Below are 26,911 nucleotides of genomic sequence, written 5' to 3' on the forward strand. Positions count from 1 at the left end.
AATTTGAATGCAAGTCTTCCTGACTACAAGTCCAGCACTCTCTCCACCATACCATGTAATTTCCAGAAACACCCAGGCTTAGCATCTGGTAGGCAAGAGTGACGTGAGCTTCCTCATGCCTTGGCAGCAGGCTGTTAGATGAATGAGCTCCTACCTGTGCCAGCCTTGCCCTCTATAGCTTCCTCCAAGAGTCTCCTCCATGGTCTTCCCCAACTAGTGAATGAAGGATATGCTTCATGGTATAAGTCCCAGAGCAGTTTTGTACCATCTGACCTTGATGTAAAAACTGTTAGTTATATCTCTCTCTAGGCACATAGGAGAACATAGGAAATCTAGGAATTACTTCTGGAATAGTGCCACAGGAAAGGATTCAGAAGAGCATGGGGGCATTCCTCTACCTTTCAAAAGGCAAAACTTGAAAGAGGAAAAGGTAGATACTTAAAGAAAACCAGATGCTTACTCCATCCACCGATCCTGTACACTGGCACTTATTTATTGTAGATTAAATACGTCACATTTCATTGCTAAAAAGTCACCTGAGAACTCCCTTTCACGCTCACATACCCATTGTCAATGGTTTTGTGTGGGTGTGGGGATAGACCCCAAATGTCTATGATGATAAATAAAAGCAGCAAATCTGAACACTAACCCAAGACCAAAGACCATGTTTGATGTAACAGAATATGGTTATGACAGCACCTGTTCTGGTGGACAATGGGAAATCCCAATATTGAGATATTGATCCACCATGTCTGTAATTCATACAGAGCCCATCACCTCTTGCATTCTGGGAGAACAAACTGAATGCCAAGATCTTCCAGAAAATTGATGCCACTCCCTTCCAATCATGTCCCATGGTACTCTGAGGCATTGTCTGAGGGCAAGGAGAAGAAAGGGAGAGCACCCAGTGGAGGGAGGTTCCTATAAAGGCCCAATGGCTTCATGAGAAGATCCCAAAAAGTCTATAACCATTCAGGGATTTAAAAAAAAGGCAGTGCCGCTCAACTTGCAGAATTCTCTAATTTCTTGGTCTTCAAAAAGATATTTTGCATCGCTGAAATCCGCTCTTTATCTTGAATGTTGTAAACCTGGAACTAAAGAGCAGAGAAGGAGGGTGAGAAAGAGGACAAGCAAAGTGTCTGTGTGCATATGTGTGTACACTGTCCACTTGGCCAGAGCTCAGGATAGTTCTCATCCAAGCAGGAGGCATGAACACTGTCCTTTTGGACTGCAGCTTCTGTGAGTCTGGGTGACCACACTCGGGAGCCTGGTTACACTTCTCCAAGTTATAGGAGTGGAAAAATAAGTCTCAGGCTCCCCAATGATTCCTAGTCATACCATGCGGCCTTGGCCCAGGACCTGAAGGATGCCTGATTTTTTCAGTGGGGTGGTCCCACCATGAAGGCAGAACATGAGACTTCTCTGACAAGAACTGATGTGTTCAGAAATGTCATCATCTCCAACTAGTTTGGTGAGGAACCCCACTAAACCAGATCCATCTGCTGACATAGATTCTCCCCCAGCTCAATCAGACCTGCTAGAGCTTCCGCTCAGTCAGTGTAGCCTGTTTGAAAGACCAAGGTCAAGAGCAGAACACAATGAAACACCTGAGGAGGATTTCCTTTGATTCAGTTTAGCATGTATGGGTGCCTGTTGTGCGCCAGGACTTACACTAGACTCTGGGGTATAAAGACAAACAAAAATGAAACAAAAACTCCCATTCTGCTTGAGAGGGCCAAGAAGGGATGTGCACCATGGACACAGAGGGCTGGCCTTAGAGATTGTTTTCGCAGTGGCAAAGAACTGGCAATGAAACAAGTGGCTAAAAAAATTAAGGGAAAGAGAATAAGCATGTAGCTAGTACCTACTGTGTGCCAGGCATTGTACTAGCATTTTTTACAAATATTCTCTCACTTGGTTCTCACAATAAACCTGTGTGGGAGATACTATTACTATTCCCATTTTCCAGTAGAGTAAACTGGAAAATAGAGAATAAATGAGTTGCCCAGGGTCACACAGCCACTAAGTGTCTGAGACTGTAATTGAACTTGTGTCTGTCTGACTCCAAGCCCAGCACTCTGTGTGTCGTGGCACTCCCTACCTATGTCTATCATGGGACATGAATTTTGTGGAATATCATCATCATTGTGGAATATGAAAAGACCAAAAAAGGATAATTTCAGAGAATCCTGGAAAGATTTGTATGAACTGATGCAAAGTGAAACAGTAGTGATAGCACAACAAAAACTAAAGAACTCTAGACAGAACCAGGATCTATCATGACTCCAGATGACCAGTGATGAAGCATCCTGCCCCAGCAAGGGGATGGGCTATTTTCAGAAATGGATTTATTTTGCTTGACTAGGCTAATTTATTAAAAGCAGTTAGGTGACATTGGAGATGGAGTTAGGAAGACCTTAAAGTGCTGTATAAACCTGAGGTAGCCACAATCATTATTATTTACTTCAAAAGGTTTTGGTTTTTTTTTAATTGGGGAGAGACTTAAGGAGAGGAACTAACGATGGTACACCTATAAAGAAAGGAGAGTATGAGGGCCATTGAAATTTATTTTTCATTGCACAGAAGAGAAAAGAGGAAAGTTCAGGAGGCACAGACAAGCAGGGCTGCTTTGAAAGTTCTGCGTTGAACTGGAAAAGAGCAATCTGTCTGGAACAGGGACTCAAGGCTCCAGAGGCAATCTGCTTTTTGTGTTCTTCTTATATATTAAAATGCCATTTTTGTATTTTTAAGTTCAAAGATGTTTTCTTTAAGGCAGCAGTGAAAAATATTCGGGGGAATGAGCATTTCAGGGAATTTTTAATTACCCAACATCAGAGTTATAAGACTTTATATAAGGAGACATTCCTTGTCTCCCACTCAATCAACAAGCTTTTGTTGAGGGCTTACTGTGTGCCAGGGCATGATGCTAGGAACTGGGAACAGAAAGAATGTCAAAGCCAGTGCCCCTGCCCTCCCTGTTTGTGTACATGGTAGCAGGTGCCTACCTTATCCAGCAGGACATCGAAATAGGCAGTATCCCAGTAGGTTTGGTTGTTTGCAGGCAGCTGCAGAAATGCCTTGATGCCATTGTCTATCCTCTGGGGGCTGGGGAACAGGTGGGTCACGTGGATCTTAAGGAACTGTTCCGGCTGGCTGGCAAACCTTTCGACTTGTTGGTACAGAGAGTTCAGGTCAAGACCTTGGCCTTGGAGAAGGTTGTGCTGGGGGAAGAGGAAGTGAGGCAGGTTTTTGGTGGCCAGGCAGCAGAGCAGTATCACCAGCAGCCGGTACACGGAGCCCTCCAGGTCGCTCCAGTCTTCTGGGGAAGGGAAGAGTTCAGTGGCCCATAGCAGCACCATCTGTGGGAAGCAAAGCATCCATCCACTCAAGGTTCAAAACCAAGGACAGGAGATGAGCAAGGAAAGAGGCTGTAGGCAATTCCCCCAAAACAAACCTGAATCCAGGACCCCAGAACTGCACTGTGGCATGGAATTATTGCTCAGCTTGTCTAGAGATGAGAGGATGGGAGCTCTGGGCCTTTGCACTGGCTGCCCTCTCCCCCCACCATGCCTGGAATGCTCTCCCTCCTCACCTCTACTTCTTAGCATGCCTAGATTCCTTCAAGACTCAGCTGCAATCCCACCTTCTGACAAAGACCTTTACAAACTCCTCCTTGACTTTTAGAACCTTGCCCTTTAGGGATCTTTCCAGCCTCATCATATATTATTCCTCCTCAAGCACACACCAGCACCACCAGACTAGCTGCAACTTCACACCCATCACTCCATTTCCCATCTCCACCTTGTCCCTGGGTATTGGTCATGCATGGACTGTACTCACCCAAGCATTTATTATGTAGCAGGCATACAAGAAAGTCCCTGCCCTCAAGGATCTTACAGTATAATAGATAACATGCCAGCAACTAGGTACCTATAAGACTGGTCATTCAGCGAAAGTGGGGGTAATCTCAGAGGAAAGGCTCTAGTAGCTGGGGACAGCAGGTGGAAAGAGGTCTCCCATACAAGGTGAGACTGGAACTGTCTGGAAGGAAGCCAGGAAAAGCCCTTCATGGAAGCCCTCGCCTCCCTCGAGCCCCACCCTTCCTCTGGATCTTGTATTTCTTCTGTATCTCTTCTCTGTATTGACTTGCACATTGTCTCCCCAAAACAATGGAAGCTCTTTAAAAGCATGAACTGTCATTGTTCTGTCTTTATCTTCTAGTGTCTGGCACACAGTATGCACTTAATAAATGGTTGTTGATTGATTATTGATCAATTGATCTTCTTATCATTAAAAGAGCTAGAGAGAGATATTGGAGTTTTTACAAAGCTAGCCCTAGCTCTCTGCTCTAGACTAGAGCCACATTGTTCAAAGCTCTAGAGCTAATGGGGGTATCAGAGGAAGTGAACAGGGAATCCAAGCACATGATCCATGCCTCCGGAGCACATGATGACCCCAAATACTGACCTTCAGGTGGTCAAATGTGAGACCAGCCTTCTTGCCTCCCTCTCGCCAGCTCTCATTGTTGACCCTATCCAAGATGGAGAGGCTGTCCAGACGGTAACCTTGGAGGGAACCCACCATGTTGAGGAGTTTGGCAACGAGGTTGTCAGTGGAGATCCTAAAGACAAAACAACATGGAAATCAATAAGCAAAATTCAAAATGTTCCTGTAGCTGGGAATCTTGGGAAACATCCATAAAGAAGTTCTTTAAAATTCTACTTTATTTCTGTCAATATCATAAAGCACCTGGATATATAAGTGAGAGCTCAAACAATTCACCCAGAAAAATCAAACAGAAAAGACTGGCTACACTGGATGGAAGTGGTTATATTAGGTCAGATAGCTGTCTTTGGTAGGCATGCTTGACAAGGCTATGATTTCAGAGGTAAAATTTCCAAAATAATTTGATGTGATGTTAGAAAAAAACTATATTCTATTTTTAAAAGAGAGGCATAGAGATTATGCAAGGAAGATGCCTTCATAGGAAATATTTTTGGAAACTGGGAAAGAAAATATGGATGCTTTTTGTTAACTCTTATCAATAGAGGCAGCAAGAGGACTAGATTCACAGAATCGCCTCTGATACTTATTGACTGCACGACCTTGGGTAAATCATTTGATGTCTCAATGTCCCAGTCAACTCCCTGAAACTGTGAGCTACAGTCAAATTGAGGATTTGCATCAAGGAGAGAATTTCCAAATGAAGAGGTCCCAGTGACTATGGAATCACAGCCTGTGGACCAAAAGTTATAGTGATTTACAGACAGCCCCCAGATGCATTCTAGTTCATTAAAATAATCACATTTTTGCCCAATACTCTCTTGACAATTAACACGGTACTGAGTAACAAACAAAGAATGATAAGGACTCACAGACCCATAAATCCAGCACTAACTTGTCTCAAGAACTATAGTTCTGCATTTCCAGCTTCATCTCAGATACTGAACTGGTTGTCTCAGAGACATCTGTTTATTGACTGACTGAAAATAAATGTGTCCTAAAATAGAACTTAAAATCTTTCCCCAAACCCTCCCCTCTTGCAAACTTCCCTGTTACCATGGAGGTCACTATCAGCCTCTAAGGCCTGAAACTTTGATGTCAATCTTGACTCCCCACATGCACTCTCCCCACGTATCCAATCAATCACCAACCCTTGGCATTTCTACCTTCACGTTATCTCAATTTGAAATGCCATCATGCTAACTTAGGCCCCCAGCACCTCTCATCTAGGCTACCACAACAGTCTTCAAAATGGCCTGCCCACCTCCCATCCCTCTCTTCCACTCTCACTCATCACTACATGCAGCTGGCAAAGTGATTTTCCTAAATCCCAAATCTGTTCATGCCAATCCCTCTCTCTACACAGTTAACCCCAATGGTTCTCTTTTCCCTCTAGGATTACATGTGTATTCCTGTCTTTGGCATATAAAGCTCTTTCTTTACAATTTGTTCTTTGTATGCTCCAATCAATTGTGTTGATTGATAGATAAATTATTAACTCCTTAGTTTTTTTTTTTCAGGTTTTCATGTTTCCTTGTTGACTTTGATGTTTATTTTTCTACACAAAACTGTATGTGTTTTTTCATTAAATAACCTCTTGCAATTTCCCTTTTTAGATTCTCTTGACTCTTTTGTTTACTTTTCAGAATTCCTGCTAAGCTCTGGTATTTTCATCAGGAATGCTTAGAAAACCTCTGTTTCATTAAAAATCTGTTTTCCCCCTTTAGGGTTATATTTTTTTTTCCTTCTTTATTTATTTATTTATTTAACTTTTAACATTCATTTTCACAAAATTTTGGGTTCCAAATTTTCTCCCCTTTTGTCCCCTGCCCCCACCCCAAAACACCGAGCATTCTAATTGCCCCTGCCTGCCAATCTGTCCTCTCTTTTATCATCCCCCTCTGCCCTTGTCTCCATCCTATACCCCTTTACCTGTATTTCTTATTTCCTAGTGGCAAGAACAGTACTTGACAGTTGTTCCTAAAACTTTGAGTTCCATCTTCTCTTCCTAACTCCTTAGTTTTTAAAGCCTCTCATAGCCTGGCCCCAACCTATCACCCCTAATCCATCACAATTCCTCTCCTTCCTGCACCCTGAGATCCAGCCAGATGGACCCACTCTCTTTCCCTCACACCTGGTACTCTATCTCAAGTCTCCACACCTTTGCCCATCACAGTGCCTGAAAAATGCACTTCCTCCTCTCTTCTGCCCCAGAAAGCCATCTCCTTCTTCAAGATTCAGATCAAGCTCCACCTTCTACATGACACTTTTCTTGGTCAATTCCCAACTCCTGGCGTCCTCTCTCTCAAATTTATTCAGGCATTTCAATTGTGTCTGACTCTTTTTTGACCCCATTTGGAGTTTTCTTGCCAAAGACACTGGAGAGGTTTGTCATTTCCTTTTCCAGATCATTTTAAAGATGAGGAAACTGGGGCAAACAGAGTTGAGTTCTTTGCCCAAGATCACACAGCTAGGAAGTGTCTGAGGTCAGGTTTGAACTCATGAAGATAAGTCTTCCTGATTCCAAGTCCAGTGTTCTATCCACCACACCACCTAGCTACCCATCTCTCAAACTACCTTGCTTTTAGCTATTTTGTGTATGTTACATTTATTCATTCGATTAACCCAAGGTCACCCAGCTGGTGGCAAAGCAGGAATCTGAACTCAGGTTCTGTGACTCCGAACTTTCTAGTGCATACACATTATTTCTAGTTCCTTTAATGGGACCTTGGATGGTGTGATTTAAATAATCTTCCAAGTCACTATCATTAAATCACTGTCATTAACAAGAAAAGCTCTGCTTATACATTATCATTTCACGAATGGCCCATGTATCTCTCAGATCTCATAGGCTGGGAGTTGGAAATGGCCTTTGAGGTCATCTAATCCCACATCCTCCTCACATCTCCCTTCTGGTCTCAGGACAGTGGGTCTGCTCAGTGTCTCCCTTCAGTAACTGCCTACAGTTTCCTGCCTCTGCTTACCCACCCAGAAGTGTTACTCATCGATGACAAGGGAGCCTGTTCCTGGGAAGAACACCCACCAAGAACCAGCTAACAGAGGAAAACCTTGGCCACAGTGTCCTTGGTGCAGGCTGAGAGCTCAGTGCTCACAGGGATGGACAGACCTCAAAAAGCTTGAGTGAGAAAGGAGAAGGCAGAACAGATATTTCTGACTTCCAGGAAAAAAGAAAAAAATTATTAGAGCCTGAAGCCACCTTCAAGGAAGAGATGACTGACAACCCCACTCTGGTTGGCGCCCCCTCCCTCCCAAGGCAGCCATTCCACTCTGGGGCACCTCTAAGGCCAGGAAGATTTTTCCTGACATCCGGCCAAATAGACATCTTTTCAGTGATAAAATTCCAGAACAATCCAGCTTCTGCCAAGCACAGCAGTCCTTCAAATTCTCTAAGACACCTACCCTCCCTCTCCACCCACCCACTTGAGTCTTCATGCTAAAAGACTCCCATTCCTATGATGCCCCTTCACAGGGCAAGTCACCGAAACATTTCACATTTTGACTGCCATTCTCTCGGTAGTTTCTATCTTATTGGTGCTCTCCCTAAACTGTGAATCTTGGGCGATGACTCAATGAATCAATACACAATTATGAAGCACCAACTACGTACCCAGAACTGAACAAAGCCCTCCAGATGGGCTCTGACAAGGGAAGAAGGGGATGATGGGACTATCACTTCCTCAAGACTGGAAGCCATACTTCCCTTAGGTTACAGGCTTGGGGAAACTGCAGCCTTAAGGCCTTCTAAATCCTTAAAGGAGGCCTTTTGACTGAATTCAAATTTTATCAATTTGTTCGGTAAAACCAGAATTCCTTCAAAAGGTGGCACTTAAGGATTTAGAATGTCACAGGTGGTCTTAAGGCTTCAGGTTCCCCACCCCATGCGACTTTAGGGTGAAGAATAAAATAGATTAAATGGAGACTTTCGTATTAATCTGCATCTTTCCCTAAACTGATCTTGAATTCTAACCTGAAATTTGCCACTGGTTTACTTTGCGACCTTGGACAAGACAGATAACATTTCTTTATCAAGGTTTCCTCATCTGAGGAGAATAATAGGGATCTGTCTCTCAGGGGTGTGGCCAATTTAATGAATATTTTGAAGTGCTCTGAGAACCTCAAATGAAAGGGGTCACATGAATGCAAATGATAATTATGTTAATATCCTGGGATGGGACCTAATCATTGTGATCCATTGGGGAGTCCAGCCCTGAGAAGCCCTACATATCACCAGGTGAGGAAACTGCCCAGTGAATGAGGAGCCTTGCACCGGTCTTCTGCTGGTTCATGTGGTCTCTGAAGGTCTTACTCTACCCTTCCAACAGCTTTTTAAGGAGTTGGCCCTGGGGGCCACTACTCCTTCTGACCACAGGGCTCAGTTCTATCTCAAATCTTTTGGTCAAGGAGCCCCAGATTGGACAGAGCCTGAATGATCATTAGTAGACGTTTATACAGAGATCTAAAGATGCAAAGTACTTTACATCTGTTACCTCGTGTGATGCTCACATCAACTCTGGGAGGGAGGTGCTATTGTAACCCTTATTTTACAGATGAGGGAACTGAGGCAGAATAAGTGTCTCACCCAGTTTCATATAGTTAATAACTGTCTGAAGCCAGATTAGAACTCAAGTCTTTTTGATCTACCCACTGTATCACCTGGCTACTTCAAGATGTGTGTGAATAAGATGTGGGAATCCCCCCGCTGCCTTCTTCTAGGATGGCTCTGTGTCCTGGGAGACAGGGGAGGGATAGAAAGATAGTAGAATTGCATTCACCGCCAATGATGGGAACTTGAGGGTATAAGGTCGACTCCTTGGCATTGAACCTTCTCCAAGCTGCCATCTGGGAACCCCTGAGTCAGGTGCTTCCTTTGAAGGTGAAGAATCTTGTGGTTCTTCTTCACCACAGGAATGATGTTGAACCGGATCATCCTCCAACCACTGGACACCACTAAGGACATATGGAGATCTTCTTCCTTTAAGTTCCCTGCATTCAGGGCACCTGAAACAAGGGCCAGCACCATAAATGAACACTAGTGGGTATCCCTAAATGTAAACAATTCTCTTGTACACACTTACACACACGCGCACATGCATACACACACACACAAAGATGTGTACCCATTTTATTGATGCCCTTTGTACATCATAGTCATTTGTGTGTATATATATACATATACATATGTATATGTATATACTCTTCCATGCCCAAAACTTACCTTCTTTAAAACAAGAAAAATAGTCCACAAAAACACAAGCAAAAGCAACTTATAGAGTGATTTCTGCCAATGTATGAAAGATTCTGTGTCTGTAGCCCCCCACCTTTCTTCTGAGAAGCAGCTCTGGTTTTGATTCCACAGAAGTAGAAATTGTTTATTTGTTACAATACTCCGAATTTGGCTTCCTTTTCCCTCCCTCTCTTTTCTCTTTTTCTTTCTTTCCTCCTTGTTTAATTTCTCCTCCCTCTCTTCCCTTTTTCCTTCTCCCTTTATTTCTTCCTTCCTTTGTTTCTCTCCTCTTTCTTTTTCTTCCCTTCTCTTTCTTTCTCTCCTTTCCTTTCTTTTCTCTCCTATCTTTTCCAGTTTCACATCCATTCACCCCTGAGGCTCAGTCCTCTTCCAATCTACTACAGTCATCCCCCTATTTTTTTCCTCACAGGAAAGTTCATTTCTCTTTTTTAAAAAATAGGTTTTATTCATATATTTTGTTTTGACATTTTCTACATTTCCCCTTGTACTCCCTCTCCTCCTTCACAGAAATTTATCCCTTATAGCAAAGTTTTTGTTTTGTTTTTTTATGGAGTGGGGAGTGGGGAGACTACAAAACCAATTAACACATCATAAAAAGATTAGGTGCAAAGGAGCCGGGGGAAGGCTTTCCTCCTCTCCCTCATTTGGAGCCCAACTTGGTCTTTAGGCCTTCGTAACATTTAATTTCACTTGTTTAGTGCTTGTTCGTTCCATTTCCATTATTATGGTCATCGTGCATTCTGCTTTCTGGTTCTTCTTTCTTCACTTTCCCTCAGTTGATATAAGTCTTTCCATGCATCTCAGCATTCATCATGCTAATCATTTCTTACAGCACGACGAATTCATGCATCACAAATTTGATTAACCTCTTTTCGCCTGAAATCCAATTTTGTTCCAGTTCTTTGCTACCACAAAAAAAAAAAAATGCTGCTATAAATATCTTAATGTACAAAGAGCCTTCCTTGTAATCTCTGAACTCTTTGGGATGAATGGGTAGAATCGCTGGGCCAAAGAGTATGAACATTTTAGCTGCTTTATTTAAATAATTCCAAATTGCTTTCCTGAATGGTTGGACCAATTCACAGCTCCACTAACAATGCAGTAGTGTGCCCTTCTTTCCACAATCCCTCCAACAGTACTACTTCCATCTTTTGTCATCTTTGCCAGTATCCTGAACTTAGGTAAAACCTTAGGATTATTTTGATAGGCATTCTTTTACTATTAGTGATGTGGGGCATTCTTTCAAATGGTTGCTGTAGTTTGCAATTCTTTTGAGAACTGGCTCATCTCCTTTGGCCCCTTCTCTATTAGGAGGGTACTTTATCTTTTCTTGATGAAACCAACCTGGATGTTATGGCAACCAGTCTTTGCCTCTAACATTCTCGGGGTACTGTCAATTCAGAGAGTCCGCCTCATGGTATACAGGTCTGATAATCATCCCAACAGATAAGTAACCAGAACTATCATGTTCTTCTCATGAGCATACTGTAGGCAAGTTGCTGTTATTAGCAGGCAGCTATATGATCCTGTGTGGCTGCTACTCGTGGAACACCACCATTGTCTCTGAAGAATCAGCAAGGAAGGCCACCCAAAGGACAATAGAGAATTCCATGGTGGCCATAAGGTCTCTATGGAATATCACCCACAATGAACGAATCAATGAGTGAATGAATAAAATGGGAAAAAATGGATGAATGAAAAAGTATTAATTAAATGCTTACCATGCATCAGTCACTACGCTAAGCAATGGAGAGACAGATATTTTTTAAAACAAATAGACATTCTATGCCTTCATGGAACTTACATTCTAAGAGGGGAAGACAGCTAGGGCAGTGGTGACCAGGGAGGGATATTTGGTTCTGACTTGGGTTCTATCAATCAATAAGAATTCATCAAATTCTTACTTAATGTCTTGGTGCCAGGCACTGTATCTGGTGCTGGAGACACAAAGATAAAGATGAAACCATCCTTACCTTCAAAGAGCTTCAATTCTATGTGAGAAATGACGCAGGGAAGCATTTGTGGCATAAATGAATGGACAAAGAGGTGGCTCAGTCATGAAAGGAGCATAAAGAACAGATTAACAGATTGATTATTGAACACTGATTATTGAAAGAACTGAAGATGGGTTCCCAGGTCATTGGGCAGACTTTTAATGGAGGAGTCATGGGAGGCAAGGGACAATAAACATGAAGGCTAAAAAGGCATAGATAGGATAAGATTTGTACATTGGAGGGAAAACCCAAGTGGTTGAGATTTCATTCAATTACAACAAATATTTCTTAAGCACCTACTATGTTCCAGGACCTATGCTGGGTTCTGGAAATCATGAAACCATTGATGTGTAAAAGTATGATCTGGATGGTAATTATTAACAGCCAAGATGTCAACCATGATGAAGATGGGTGTCAGCTTCTCCTTGGCCTTAAACCAAAGCCAACTTGTACAGTATCCTTTGCACAGTCTTTTTTGCCTTGTTTTTCTCTGAAGTTGAAATTTCCCAGAGTTCCTTTTTTAGGTGTTGTTTTTTCTGAACTCATTAGTTTACCTTTCTTGTCCTGTTAGTCATGGAATGTTCCCAAAGGAGCCTGGGTATCCTTCCTCCCAATTAATGAATGGATTTTTCTCCTGGTGGTGACTAAATGAAAACATTCTTCCTCTGTGTGTTGGCCTCAATCCCACCTCCACCCCTTTCAGGGAGAACTTTGCACATAGTAGGCACTTAAAAGGTTTGTTCATTTGAGTTGGATGCGTTCCAAAGAAGCAGGGCAGATGGTTGTCTTTGGCCCATGAAGAAGCTAGAAGTGAATACCAACAGATTATGTTGCTTTAGAGTGGGGAATTTTCCCAAGTTTTCCCAAATCTTTCCCAAGATTTTCTTCTATGTATCCCTAGTATCCAGCACAGAGTGCCTGGCACAATGTAGATGCTTAATAAATACTTGTTGATTGACTAATGGATCTTTCCCAGATGAACCACTAGAAGGCACAAGTAGAGTTGCCCTTTAATATTTGAATCCCTTCCTCACACTCTCACTAGCTGTGTGTCTGGCAAAATGACTTAACCTCTCTGAGCCCCAGTTTTCTCATTTGTGAAACAGAAACAATCATGCACGTTCCTCTCACCTCACAGAGTTGTTGTGACAACCAAACGAGATAATTTATGCAAAGGATGATACACATGTATAGTTGTTGTCATTAATTTAGAACCATTCGAAACTGTTGTTCCTCTTTCTTGATCCTTCCCCCCACCTGCTAGTACTTTTCCACTCATCCCCAAGTTACCTTGAATTTGTGTGTGTGTGTGTGTGTGTGTGTGTGTGTGTGTGTAATCTGAGTCCCAAAGCCCATTGAAATGGGGCTTTCTATTCATTGGTAGAAGTCAATGCCCTGTACCTCTGGAAGGGAGGCAGGGAGAAAGGAAGAGAGGAAGGGAGGGAGGGAGGAAGGAAGAATTTATTAAGCACCTACTATGTGCCAGGCACTGAGATCAACACTTTTACAATTATCTCATTTGCTCCTCACAACAACCTCTTATGGCAGGCGTTGTTATCTTCATTTTACTGAGGAGGAAAATGAGGAAGCTGAGGTCCAGTGACTGGCCCAGGGTCACACAGTCAGTACATGCCAAAGGCAGCACTTCTTGATGTAAGAGCCAGCTTCCTAATCATCCGTCTGCCACACTGGCTCTTCTGATTGCTGCCCGGATAAACAGAAAACTAATAAGCTATTGTTAGACATAACTACTCTTGGCTGAGGATGTCAAGTGCGTCATCTGCTAGACACTGGGGGAAATGTTCAGCAACATTCACAGAGACAGGTCTCCCAAATAATGCCTGTTTTGTTTTTTTCCAGCAATCAGACCTACAAATTTATGTGAGCGAATATTATTGCACTCAGAGCCCACCTATAGCTAGATGCCTACCTGAATGAGTGAATGCCTGTTAATAATAACTCGTGCTTCTATAGCTCCCCAAGACTTACAAAGGTTTTGTCCACCTCCTGGCAGTCCTATAAGGGCTGTGCTATTCTTATCACCATTTGACAAGTGAAGAAACTGAGTCTCTGAGAGGTGACATCCAGGATCACACAGTTAATAAGCATAAGAGGTGGGAGGCAAAGCTAGGGCATCCTACGTCCAACACTTGATCTACTACACCATGCTGGTGCTTGACACCAGCAGCAAGCTCTCCCCAATCTCCTGCCACCCTATCCTTTGAAGTCTTGCCACATACCACTCCCTTCTATGTTCTAGTTACTCCAGCCAAAGTCAACTCTGTCCTCTCTTCTCTGCATGTCCCCACACTTTCCAGCCTCCATTCATGACTTACTCTTTTCCATAGTCCTGAAATGACGCCCTACCCTAACTCCACCTGTTGGACACTGATCCTTTCTTTAAAACCTGACTCAGATGTTTCTTCTGTCAAGAATTCCTCTGTGAATCAGGGAAGCCCCATGTTAGACACTAAAGCTTTCACCAAAACTGTAACTAAGTCATAGTGCCTAGGGGCTGTGCCTCAGGGACCAACAATTTAAGAAACAAAAAGATCATTCCAAGGCACACTTTCTCCTCCCAAGTAGCCAAATCCCTTCTCCCTTCCTCCAGCCTCTATCCTCAGCAGCTCGCATTTGAATTCAATTCAACAAGCCTCACTCACTACCTTTCCACTTTCCCTACCTCTTTCCCTCTTTGCCCCGGGGGGACAAATATTCATAGCTAAGCCTCCAGTCTTAATTAAACTTTCTGGATTCCTCCCAGAAGTGCTCGTAGAGTGATGTACAAAGCAGGTGGTTAATGCTAGACAGTACTAGATGCCCTCCGATGGCCCCTCCAGCCCTTTAGAGTTTGTGCTCCTACTTAAAACTGAGTTGAATCCATTTGTCGTTTTGACCTGCTCACTCTCCTTGGTCTTAAAGGTGTTGACATTTTCTACCATCCACGTCAACAGCTTTGTTGGGTGTCTTGGTGCACCATATTGGCCTTCTTATCACTATGTTCCTCAGAAATACATTCCCTTCCACTTCCTTTGAGAATTTAAAATAATTGTCAAAGTTTTAAATAATTTATATTATATTTTATATTACATATTACATAGAATTATAATAATTTATAATTAGCAGGAGGTCACCTGTTTGCACCAGGACTCCCACTTGGGTATTTGCAGCCAGCAGACAACAGGAAAGGAGCTGGTAGTTCCAGTCTATACATGGAGGGGCAGTAGCCACATTCTCAGTGCATGACTGGCTAGGTCAAGTTTCCACATCAGACACACTGGATCACTCAAGAGCCTGAGGGTTCAGGTAAATAATTCCTTTAATAAAAATATATGCATTAACCCCCAGGTAAAAGCAATCCACATGGCATTAAAAGCAAATAAAAGCCCCCTGGCAAGGAGATAATAATGAGAAAGTAGTTGCAAGTTATTACTTTGGCTGCCCTCAACAGCCAAAAAAAATATATCCTCCATGTCCATAGGGCTCATAGCTGGGTCCCAAATCATTGCACCTGGGGCATCTGTCCTAGGTCTGTCCCCTGCCCAGTCTTGGGTTACACTAACATCGGTTAGCACTGTGGAAGTGTGGAGGGTGGCTCAAGGCTCCTCATTTCCAATAACATCCTGCAACAACTGCTCTTGTTTCATCATGGAGGGATTGGGTGTTTAAAGGTACTCATGCCAGGTCAGTTCTAATGTTCCAGGGTCCTCATTCAAGATGCACCTAAACTAACTAAGGAAAGTTATAGCCATGTGGTATACTGGTTTGAAGGCTGGGTTTGTTTCACAAACCTTTAAGAGTTCTCCAAATGTCAGCTAATATTATTGTGTTCAGAGCCCACCTATAGCTAAATGCCTACTTGAATTATTCCAATTGAGATTCCCCTTGCTTTCCCATCCCTAGGGATGCCTGCTCAGGGGTGAGTACCTGGTCCAGTTTCACCAGGGTTTAGTGGAGTCCTGGAGCATGAAGTGCTCACATTTGTATAGGGGTGCATAAGGGACACCCCTGCATCCATGCCAAGTCTTGCATGCTAGGCTCAGTAGGAGCATCCCTTGCCCCGGGATGTGCTCCAGCCCCTCCCATTCTTAGTTTTTCATTCCAACTTCTCCCCAGAAGCCTGAGGCTGGATCCGGGCTCCTGACTTGGACCTGTGGGAGGGGACACCAGCTTTCTGGGACAGTGCAGTGTCAGCAGGCCTTCTCAAACCCAGCCCTGCAACTTTGCTGATCACACACCTTTGTTATTGGGAATGTGGTAGGAGACAGTGCCTAGGATGGGATAGAGGAGGGACTTCAGCTAGGGCTAGAGATTAGAAGGGTCTTGAGGTAAAGTCCCAGGCAAGGTTTGTGTGCCTAGACGTAACCCACGATGCTCTGGGTTTCTAGACCAGTTTCAGGCAATGAGCATGCAAGTGCCATATGTAGTGAAGAGTTCTGCAATCCAGGAGATATTTGGTTTGAAGGAAGAGACAAACTAGTATAAAGGGCATTGCTTGAATCTGAGAGTTCAGAGGCTTGGGTTCGAGTCCCAGGTCCACTTCTCACTGTCTGTGTGAATGTGAGTGAATCACTTCCCTTCCCCTCCCTGGGGAACAAACTCAGCATCCTTCTGTCTCACTAGAGCCAAACTCCCTTTCCTGGCCTCAGCTCCCTTTTATATATTAAGTTATCTAACTTATGAGAAGGTGACCTCCTTGAGGGCAAGAACAGTCTTGCTTGCTTAGATTTGTAGCCCCAGCAGCTAGCACAGTGCCTACTTACCAAGTAAGCACTTGGTAAATACTTTCTCTCTTTCAGTTAGCTAAGATCAGCAAGGAAGGCTAATGATAACAAAAAAGAGATGTGGGTGTTTTTAAAGCTATATTTCTGGAAAGAGGAGGCCTGAGCTCTATTATTTTGCTTCTGTTTTCTTTGCCAAGAATGACCTTTTGCCCTGAAAATGATCAAACTAAAATGGGTGACCAGGAGTTGATGTTCAAGAAAAGAGGCACTTAGATGATCCAGATGAACTGGTGACTGAAAGAACTGGCCACAGGGATCGCTGGGTCATTGCTACTGACATTTGAAAGATCATGGAAAAAGGGAAAGGGACCATAAAAGGGGAGAAGAGCAAATGTTATTGAGAAAGGAAGAGGATGGAGCCTTGGGCTAATGGGCTTGACTTCTATTCTGAGAACATTCTAAATCAAATCACTCAAAAAATGGTCGGTAAGTATCTAGAAAAGGAAGCAGCCACTACAAGGATGCAGCTGGGCTTCCTCAAGAACAGGTGCTCTAGTTGCTCTCTATTATGCCTAGGAACTGACACAAAGTCCTAGAACTCTGTTTGGCATTTAAAGTCTTTCACAACCTGACTCTAGATTATCTGAAGGCTCATTACACATTACAGTCCTTCACTCACTCTGCATTCCAGCTAAACTGATCTACCATTCCTCAGATGTGACATTTCAACTCCTCTTGCGTGCATAGGCTATCCTACATGCCTGGAATGCACTCCCTCCTCATCCCTTCTCATTAGATTCCCTAGCTTCCTCCAGAGCCCAGTGAAAGTAATGCCTCCCATGGGAGACCTTTCCTGACCTCCCACGTCACTCATCTTCCTTGTCCACTCGCCTCGGGAGAAAAGTAATGACTTGTAACTACTTGGCATTTACTTATGTTGTTTCCTCTGAAAGAATGTAAATTTCTTAAGATTAGGGTCTGTTTCATTCTTGTCTTCATATCTACAACTAATCATAAGCATTCATTCCTTTGGTACAGATGGATTTAAAGGAGAATTGATTTAAACTTTTAAAGAACAATTAGTACTTATACTACACAGATTATTGTAAAATAAATTGGGAAAGAAAAAATTCCAACAAACTTTTATAATTAAACAAATACAGTCCTGATATCTAAGCCAGGGAAGAAAAAAGCAAAGAATGAGTGCTATAGACTGACATCACAAATGAACATTGGTTCAAAAATTTTAAATAATATCTGGACAAAAATATTGCAACAACACATTCAAAATATTATTCACTAGGATCAATTAGCTTTTACTTAGCACCTATTACACTCCAGGCATTGTGCTGAGTGCTAAGGATACAAAGTGAAATACTCCCTGTCCTCAAGGGGCTTCCATTCAATTGGGAGGGTGAGCAGGAGGAAGACATCTTCTTGCTGGGAACTAGCACAGTCCATGGCACATGGTAGTCTCTTAATACTTAACCCTTGATGGATTCTTCCTTCTCAAGGCAGTGAGTTCATACTCACTGCAGATCATCAGACAAAGGCTGGAAGGTCACTTATTGAATGTGATGTGGAGGAATTTTTTTTCATGTCAAGTCAAGTCATAAATGAGTATTATTAAGCATCTACTATATACCAAGGAACAGGACTAGAACACCTTTCCTTCCTACTCTAAGATTCTGAGTCAACAATATGATTTGGCTTCCCTAAAAGCTTTCTTGAATATGAGGACCAGAATTTTAGTGTCCACAGCAAGGAAGATAGAACTTTACTATGCTCTCATCTAGCCAGCTCACACTTAGAGGACTGTGTCCTATTCTAGATACTACATTTTAAGAGGGTGTGATTTCAGAGAATGAGGATCAAGATAGCAGGAGGGCGGAGGGAGAGCCTCAAAGCTGTGTTGTATGAGAAGGGTCTGGGGAACCCTGGCAAAGAGCAGTCTTAGGAAAGGCATCTTAGATCTACCTTCAGATATCAGGGTTTTGTTTTGGTTTTTGTTAAAAAGAGCTTAGACAGATTCTGTTCACTTCCAGAAAATAGGAATTAAAGTCAATGGGTGGAAGTTTCATGAATGTGGATTTCAGCTCAATGCCAGGAAAACCTTTCTAACCATTACAATTTGAATGGACTGTTTGTGAGATGGTAGGCTCCCCATTACTGGAAAAGTAGCCCCCTCAAAAAATTAAAGTAAACATGGACTAAGGAGTTAGCCCGAAAAACTGCTAAGGTTCCTTCCGATGACAAGATTCCATGAAATAGGGAGGCGGAAGTGGCGAAATGAAACTCTCTGGCTCCACAAGGTTGACTCCTTTTAATTACTGCATTTCAGCCTCAAGGACACACCCCCTGTCCTCAGACTGATCTAACCGCCCAATGTCTGGAAGCACATTTAGTTATTTCACACATGTCTGCTTCTGATGTGTAAAGAGCTGGAGATATTTCTGATAGAGATAGAAGGTGGAACAGAGTGAAGGCACTAGGTGTGTCCTGGAGCCAAAAAGCCAAGTAGGGGAATAGTTGGTTACTCTTAAGGGAAACCAAGGAGGGACTTTGTTGGTCCTAGCAAATGTTCTGCCCTGTGCCTGGAAAGCTCTCCCTTCCTTCCTGGGGCCTCTTAGAATCCCTAGCTCCCTTCAGAACCCAGACCGGGCATCACACCCAACAGAAAGCCTCTCCTGACTCCATTACTTGTTAGTGTTTTCTCTCTCTCCCTCCCCTCACATTATCATAGATGGGCTTGCCTAGGCATATGCAGATAAGTGAAGACAGGAGGAGGTCTTGCACCCAGTTAGCACTTAATAAGGGTCTTTGGAATGAATGGGGAAGTTCATCATATTCCATCTGGGATGATCTTTGAGGGGAAAGACCCAATATTGTTTTCTCCTTGTATCTCCAGCTAGCACCCATCTCATAGTAGTTACTTTAAAAAGCTTATTGGTTTGAATGGCAAATTCCAAATGAAAAGGGACATTTTGAAGTCTATTTCCTGGCTGTCAGAGAGGGGAGTGGAGGCAAAGAAAAGGCTGGAAGGTTTTATTTATGTTTTTTTTGTTTGTTTGTTTGGGGGAGGATTTGAACCTGTGATGTCATCTATAGAGGGGACTCCAGTCTCGAACTCCCTTCATGGATACAGATTGGCATTCAGAGAAGACAGACAAGAATCACCATCAGCAAGCCCTTCTCTTTGTACCTCTCCTGACTACACCCAAAGGGGTGGCTGGGCAGTGGGTGACCCTTCCTCCAGCCCTTCCTTTCACTTGATCTCTGGGTAGCCTAAATACCACTGGATGATTGGGTAGAAGGAGTCCACAAGGACTTGTTTCCTCTGTCTCTTCCTATCCATAGGGTAATATGGAGGAAAAAGATAAGCTTGAATAACTTGGAGAAATCAAGCATCATTCTTTTGATGATATGGAGGACCACTGGACCTTGCCATCTGCTCTACTGCTCCACCTTTCATATCTCTGGGCCTTGAGATAAGCTCCACTCCCACCATCTTTAGATGTACAGCCCTTTCCATCTGTCCTTCACTTGAACTCTTACCTGTGTTGCCCCTCCTCTCCACACTTTGCTGTGTGAGCTCCTTAGCATCAGACACTTTCTTGTTCTTTCTCCTTGGATCCCCAGCTGATGACCATTAAGTGTTTAATAAATGCCTTTTCATTTCTTAATTGGCCATTCTTCCACAACTTAGCATCTCAGAGAGTTGCCTGAGGTTTTGAGAGGTTAAGTGATTTGTTCAGGATGATCCAGGCAAGATGTCTTAGAAACAGCAATTAAGCCAGGTTTCCTGACCCCAAGGCCAGTCCTTTTTCCACAGAACAATATGAACAACAAATTACATTTCTATGATGCTTTAAGCTCTAGAGAGACCCTTTGCTTACAACAATAGTATGAATAGAATTGTACCCATTTTGTAGATAAGGAAATTGAGGTTTCTTGTGCTTAAAGGGCTCACTTATGTTCTTGCGCTTAAGGGGCTCACTTATGTTCTTGCAGCTAATAAGACCTCAAGGCCTGGCTCTGTTCTAAAGAGAGCTGTTTTGCTTCTTCACTGTCTTACCCCAAACCCTTTCCATGTTGGGGGTCCTCATCCCTACACATGAACCTCTGAATGGCCTGGGCATGGAATATACACAACGAGCAGAAAAGCAGAATTTGGAAGAAAGTAAAGAGAGGTCCTTGCTATCACCATTTCCAAATTTTGGATGGTGCCGGAGAAAGCTCCTGACGTTCCCAAGATTCTCAGCTCCAGAGAACCAACATTTAGAGATATTTGAATTGCATTCATTCCTCTTGACATCTCATGTTCTTGAATGGAGATGGGGGTGCCAGTGTAGATGATCTAAAATTTGTATTTTTCGCTAGCAAAAAGCCTGACTCAGAGCTAGGAACAGCCAGCACTTCTTGACCCTCTGGGGGATGTGCTATAGAACCCACATCCCAAGAAGTTCAAGAACAAAGTAAAAAGAGCTCCAGTACCAACAGGATCAGCCCAGCAGCTGGAGCACCTGGAGCTTATGAAGACATTCCACAAAGGTGACCTGCATCACATACAAAGCTCTTTCTTTGACAATGATTCTGATGGAGATGCCAGATAAGCAGAAGGGGACAGAGATGTCTACAGGGCAGAAATCTGTTTCTGAATCTTCAAATCTGTTTTCTCCTTTCCATTTCTTCTGCCATCCCCCCTTCTCAGGAACACAGTTCACCTCCCCTGGATGGGGGTTGAGCCACCATTTTCTACACACAGCTTAGTTTAACCTTCCAAGAAGGTAGGCCTGGCTGAGCCAACACCCTGGTTAACAATCTTTATGGCTCCTCATTGCCCAACAAACAACCCAATTTAGCAAATATGCATTAAATGCCTCTGGTGTTCTAAATGGCAGCAATGGACAGAGCGCTGGGCCTAGGGTCAGAAGACTTGTCTTCCTGAGTTCAAATGTAGCCTCAGACACTTCCTAGCTGTGTGGCCCCAGGCAAGCCACTTCACCCTGTTTGCCTCAGTTTCCACATTTGTAAATTGAGCTGGAGAAGGAAATGGCAAGCCACTCTAGCAGCTCTGCCAAGGAAATCCCAAATGGAATCACATGCAGTTGAAAATGACAAGGACAATGCTGTTCTAGGCTCTGTGCTAGGTCCCATAGATGCCATTTGCAGTCATTGGAAGATTTACGAAGCACTTTATAGATTCCATAAGAACCCTGTGGAGAAAGTGCCATTTGTAATACCTCCACTTTACAGATGAAGAAACATCATCAGAGCAGTTAAATGACCTTCCCGAGGTTACACAGCTACTAAAGGGGAGAGACAGAATTTGCACCCAGGTCATCCTGACTCCAAGCTCAACCCTAGGCACTCCACCACACAAAATATGCCCTGCCCTGGAGGGCCCTCCATAATGTGGCCATATCGGCCATTCATTCCTTACATGTACCTAACACTCTAGAAAAGTTGGCTCACCTTCTTCTCTGAATTTGTCCAGCACTTTCTGTCTTCTACATTCTCCAGCTTCAGAGTCTAAGCTAATGGATGGTTTTCAAAAGCTGCCATAACCCAAGAATGAATCACCAGTAGCCAGTCCAGGCCCAAACCTCCACATATCTCCAAGATCAGGACTGGCTAGTAAGTCATAGACAGGCTGCTATCAGCATCAACGGAGTAAGAACAATGAAGCTGAAGATTATAAGTTCATAGATTTAGAGGTGGAAGGAACACTAATAATAACTTAACCCAACTTCTTCATTTTAAGATAAAGAAAGTGGTACCCAGAGAGGTCAAGAGACTTGTCCAAGATCCATCTAGTAAATTCTGGAAGCACTGAAATCAGTGTTATGGACCAATATCATCTTATCGAGGTCAATGGATAGATCCCTGGACTTGGAGCCAGGGATACTTGAGTTCAAATCTCGTCTCAGGTGCTTATTAGAATTGCGACCTTGGGCAAGTCATTTAACCTCTGTTTGCCTCAATTTCCTATAAAATGGGAATAACTTAAGAACTTACCTTACAGGATTGTTGTGAGAACCAAATGAGATAATGTCTGTACAGTGCTTCATAAACCCTAAGGCTTTATATCAAGGTGAGTTATTCCCTTCTGTTCAGCTTTGATTGGGAGCTTGTTATCTACATGACATTGGTCATCTCAATCAGGCAGCAGGCAAGATTTAAAGTACCTAAGACAACAATAACGGCAGCCAACATGAACGTAGCACTTTGAAGTTTGCAAATATTACATCATTTGATGCTTGTTCTCATCCTGGGAAATATTAGCTATTATCATCCCCCTTTTACAAGTGAAGAAACTAAAGCTTTGAGGGTAGGCACCTTGCCCAAGTTCTTACAGCTAGTGTCCGAGACACGATTGGAAGTCATTTCTTCCTACCTCTGGTTGTGTTGCTCCATCTGCTAGGCCACGCTAGTTACCCGGGACATCACACAATATCTGCACCCTCCCCTGTCTCAGTCTACTTCAGTTTCCTGAGCCTCAGCTTTGCCATCTGTGCAACGAGGTTGTTGAATTTGGTGGTCTCTAACATCGTCTTTGAGCTCGAGATTTGTGACTATGACTAAGTCCAAGCACCAAAGCCCATCTCTTTTTCCAACAGTTTTGGTCCAGAGAGGCAGGAAAGGGACAGGGGCTGGCTAGGTTCCAAGGCTTCTCCCAACTACCACCTGCCTCTCACACAAGACGTCAGACTTGTTGTTCCAGTCCGTGGGGAGGTAAGCAGGGGGCTGGACTGGAGCCCTGAGCAGGAGGCTGCCTGCCTTGCCTTTTAAGGAAGGCTTCTGAGAACTATGCTTGGAATCTCACCCTTGAACTCCACATGGTTATCCTCCTTACACCTAGGAGAGGTGGACTTGGACTAGACCTCCCTACATCTCCTTGGAACCAGTGCTTTGTTTGTTAGTTTGTTTGATGCGTCAAGGGTAGGAGGTCTGAGACAAAGAGGCTCTGGGTTTTCAAGTCAAGAGGAGAACACCAGAGAACTTTAATTTTTAAAGAGAGGCCAAGGGGTAGTGGAAAGAACATTAGCCTGGAGTTAGGATAGAAATGAGTATGAATCTTGTCCCATTCAGAGGCCAAGGACCTGGGCTCAAATGTGAACTGGGTGACTCTGAGCTTGTCACCTCTTCATAAAATAGGGACGATGTCCAGACTAGCTTCCTCACAGTGCCTGACCCACAGGAAGCAGCACCTAACAAACGACCTTACTGTAGTTGTTGTTGAGGCTCCAGGGAGATAATGTCTGTAAACCTTAGAGGGCAATATAAATGTTGGCTTTCATTATTCCTCCAGGCTCTGTCAACAGCTCACAGAACTAAGCCAGGTGGAGGGTAAAGTCCTCTCCACCTCCAAAAACGTCTCTCTCTCCACAGCCAGTGGTACCACTAAGTGGGGGAGTTTTCCAATCAAGTCAGTGGAGTGAGCTGGCCATCAAGGAAGAGAGAACAGGACTTCGGTGATTCATAAAATTCATGGTGATTGTACGCTAGCTTTCAGAGGACAAATGGTGACGAACCATCAGGGCTGTTTTTCCTGACTGCACAGATTTGTGGTTTAGTGGCTTATAGAAGAACAAAGAGAAAAGAAAAGAGAAAGAGATCCTCACAGAGATTCCTCTCTGAAAATGCGGCTGCTCAGGACATGCTTGGGAGCTTGGTATCATCCCCAGCAAAGACTCATGAACCCTCTAGAGACACTGGTGATCAAAAGATTGGTTGTCCATCATTGCCACTGGACTGGAGGTCTCCTTTGCTCTCACTCTATTTTCCCAGTGTGAAAGAGAAATCCAATTTCTTGGATTTCAAACCTTGTACTTTCCCCTCCCCTCCCCCTTCCCCTTTCCCCCTTGTCTTCTAATCCTGACAGTCAGGACAATGTTTTTGGAGACTGCGTCTCTCTGGTCCAAAGTTCTTAACCTGTTATTGTTTTGTTTGGTGGTCTGGTGAAACTTACGGACCCCTTCTCAGAATCGTGCTTTTCAATGCACAAAAATAAGATACAGAGGATTGCAAAGGAAACTAATCATAGTGAAAGAGTTATCAAAAATAATTAAACAAGGTCATGGAAGGGAAAAGGAAGGGAATAAACATTTATACAACTTCTATTACGTGCCAAGCACTGTGCTAAGGCACTTTATAAATCTTATCTCATTTGAGCCTTGACACAACCCTGTGAGGTAGGTGTTATTATTATCCTTATTTTACAATTGAGGAAACTGAGGCAAATAGTGGTGCAGTGACTTGCCCAGGGTCACACAACCCTGATCGTCTAATGCCTCTTGGACCAAATCTGTCTGAAGCCAGATTTGAACTCAATCTTCCTGACTCCAGTTCTCAGATTAAGAACCCTGCCCTAAGGCATGGAATCATTGTTAGTCCTTGACTTTTACTAGTTTCATGAAATATATCAGAGAGGTGGAGACAACAGATGGGCGTCAGCTTTGCTTATTTGTTCTCTTGAAGGGCTCAGTGGGGTTGAGCAGGAGAGGAGAAAGGTGTTAGGAGAAATGGCCAATAAAGGCGACTCAAAAACCAAAAATTTGTTTCTTAGGGATTTGAACGATGACATCGCTCTTTCCTTCCTGACCCCCGAGTTCCCCCTCATTTAGGGTCCTACTCAGATCCCCAGTTACCTCTTTTGGTTCATGGCATTGTTTTCTGTAACACTTCTTTCCTAAAGTCAAAACAAAAGGCATTGAACCCCTGCCAGGTTACATGGACGCTTGAGAAGATCTGTGATTTTGTCTGCCTGGGACTCCCTTCAGCAATGGAGATCAAGCTCCCCAACTACCTTCCTGTCAGAGGGATGCTTGCCCTCAGACCTTGCAAATCCTCCCTAAAGAAGATGCCCTGGAGGCTAGAACCAAATGAGATCATGTCTATAAGGTCCTTTACAAAGGCTAATAAATGGATATTTGGAAGTTAATAATAATATTATTGTTAATATATTTTATGATTATATTACTACCATTATTTGTCTTTGTGTCTCCAGGGCACACTGCATGGCACAAAGTAAGATTTTTTAAATGCTCATCAGTCGCTGTCACCATTATTATGGTTGGCCCCAAAGACCATGGTCCAAAGAAGAAAAATCCCAGAATCCTAGAGTTGGAAGTTCTTGTCAGATCATAAAACTCAGGAAGAATTCTCCCTCTACCATTCCTCTACCAGACAGCCTTTTCAGTGTCTCCCTTCCAACATCTGTGGCTCAGCATTCAGATGAGATGGAGATGCAGCCTTCTGCCCCAAAGCAAAAGTAAATGAATGTCTGAATGGAGTAAGTCTCTGTGGAGTTGAACATGGGTTCATTGTCATGGCTATAGATTGTCCCTCAGTGCCCCTCCTGTCAGCAGAGGCCCTTCCCTGGAGTTGGTTCCCTACAAAAACAATGCTGCTAGTGACAGAATCTCATTCTGTGGGCTGCCTGGACACCCTACGTGGGTTGAGCTCCAAGAGCCCGTAGATTGAGAAGATGCAGTTTCAGAAACACTCAGGTAATGAAAGAAGGTGGGAAGAACCATGAAGTTGGGAGTCAGAGGAACTGGGTTCACATTTCATCTCTGACACTTGCTGTGTGACCTGGGTGAGCTACTTTACTTCTCTCTGGATCTCAAGTTCCTAAGCCATAAAAAAAGAGAGAAGGATTGGACTAGCTATCCTCCAAATCCTCTTCCAGTTCTAGGATTACAATCCTGTGGAAATGTCAAAAAAACTCACCCCAGATTTCTACACACACATACACACACACACACACACACACACACACACACACACTTCATACTACCTGGCATGATGAGACAGTGGTGCTTGCAGTGGACAATGGCAGCCACAAGAAGGTCCTTCAACCGCCTGAGGACTTTGCTGGGCAGGATGTAGCCTTGGCATTCAGTGCTCTCAGATGGGCTGAAGATATCCTCAGTCATCCACCTCTCTAAGCCAGCTGCATTATGAGGAACCCCCAGAGTGTAGAAAGCTGGACTGGGAAGGTTTTCCTGGATCCTTCTTCCCTCAAGCTGACCGTCTAATGCCTCTTGGACCAAAAGGGTGTCAGAATCCACCCACAGTGGCACTTCCATAATCAGATCATCCTCAGAGGTACGCAGGGCAAATTGAAAGGCCTCCAGGTCCCTGGAGTAATCCACCCGAAACCTGGAGTCCAACTCCTGGACCCTCTCGAGTACAGTGAGTAGGACATTCTCAGCCCTCTGGTAGTCCTGGATCTTGGGTGTCTCCCGAGACTGGATAGCTTGAAGGCAATGATGCCACAGGGAGATCTTTACCGCCATGGCGGCAGAGACACCTTGAACACAACTCTCCTCTAGTGATGGGTCAGAGGCCAACTGGAGCTGGGTGTCTGAGCTGTGCTCTTTTGTGAGGCAGAGGCTGAATGCCCCTGGGAGGGGAAA

The 26,911-nt window shown here is 43.6% G+C and overlaps 1 protein-coding gene across 1 annotated transcript; it reads right to left on the reverse strand.

Annotated features, from left to right (window-relative positions):
- Positions 1-472: 472 nt before the first annotated feature.
- On the reverse strand, positions 473-26,911 carry MAB21L4 (mab-21 like 4). Its single transcript, XM_072618752.1, has 5 exons — positions 26,290-26,911; positions 9,297-9,522; positions 4,468-4,621; positions 3,006-3,359; positions 473-1,094 (listed from the first exon to the last, which is right to left on the reverse strand). The coding sequence occupies exons 1-5, from the start codon at positions 26,789-26,791 to the stop codon at positions 1,002-1,004; spliced, it is 1,329 nt and encodes a 442-aa protein (XP_072474853.1). The 5' UTR covers positions 26,792-26,911; the 3' UTR covers positions 473-1,001.

Source organism: Notamacropus eugenii, chromosome 6 (assembly GCF_028372415.1).
Source record: "Notamacropus eugenii isolate mMacEug1 chromosome 6, mMacEug1.pri_v2, whole genome shotgun sequence".
Classification (NCBI taxonomy): Eukaryota; Metazoa; Chordata; class Mammalia; order Diprotodontia; family Macropodidae; genus Notamacropus; species Notamacropus eugenii.

What these genes read in the sequence shown, in the direction of transcription:
- MAB21L4 (XM_072618752.1), bottom strand. Translation starts at nt 26,791, where the DNA reads ATGGCGGTAAAGATCTCCCTGTGGCATCATTGCCTTCAAGCTATCCAG. An exon ending in TCAAGTTCCCATCATTGGCG is followed by an intron (nt 4,622 to 9,296) that starts GTGAATGCAATT and finishes TTTTGTCTTTAG; the next exon opens with GATCTCCACTGACAACCTCG. An exon ending in TCGATGTCCTGCTGGATAAG is followed by an intron (nt 1,095 to 3,005) that starts GTAGGCACCTGC and finishes TCTGCTCTTTAG; the next exon opens with TTCCAGGTTTACAACATTCA.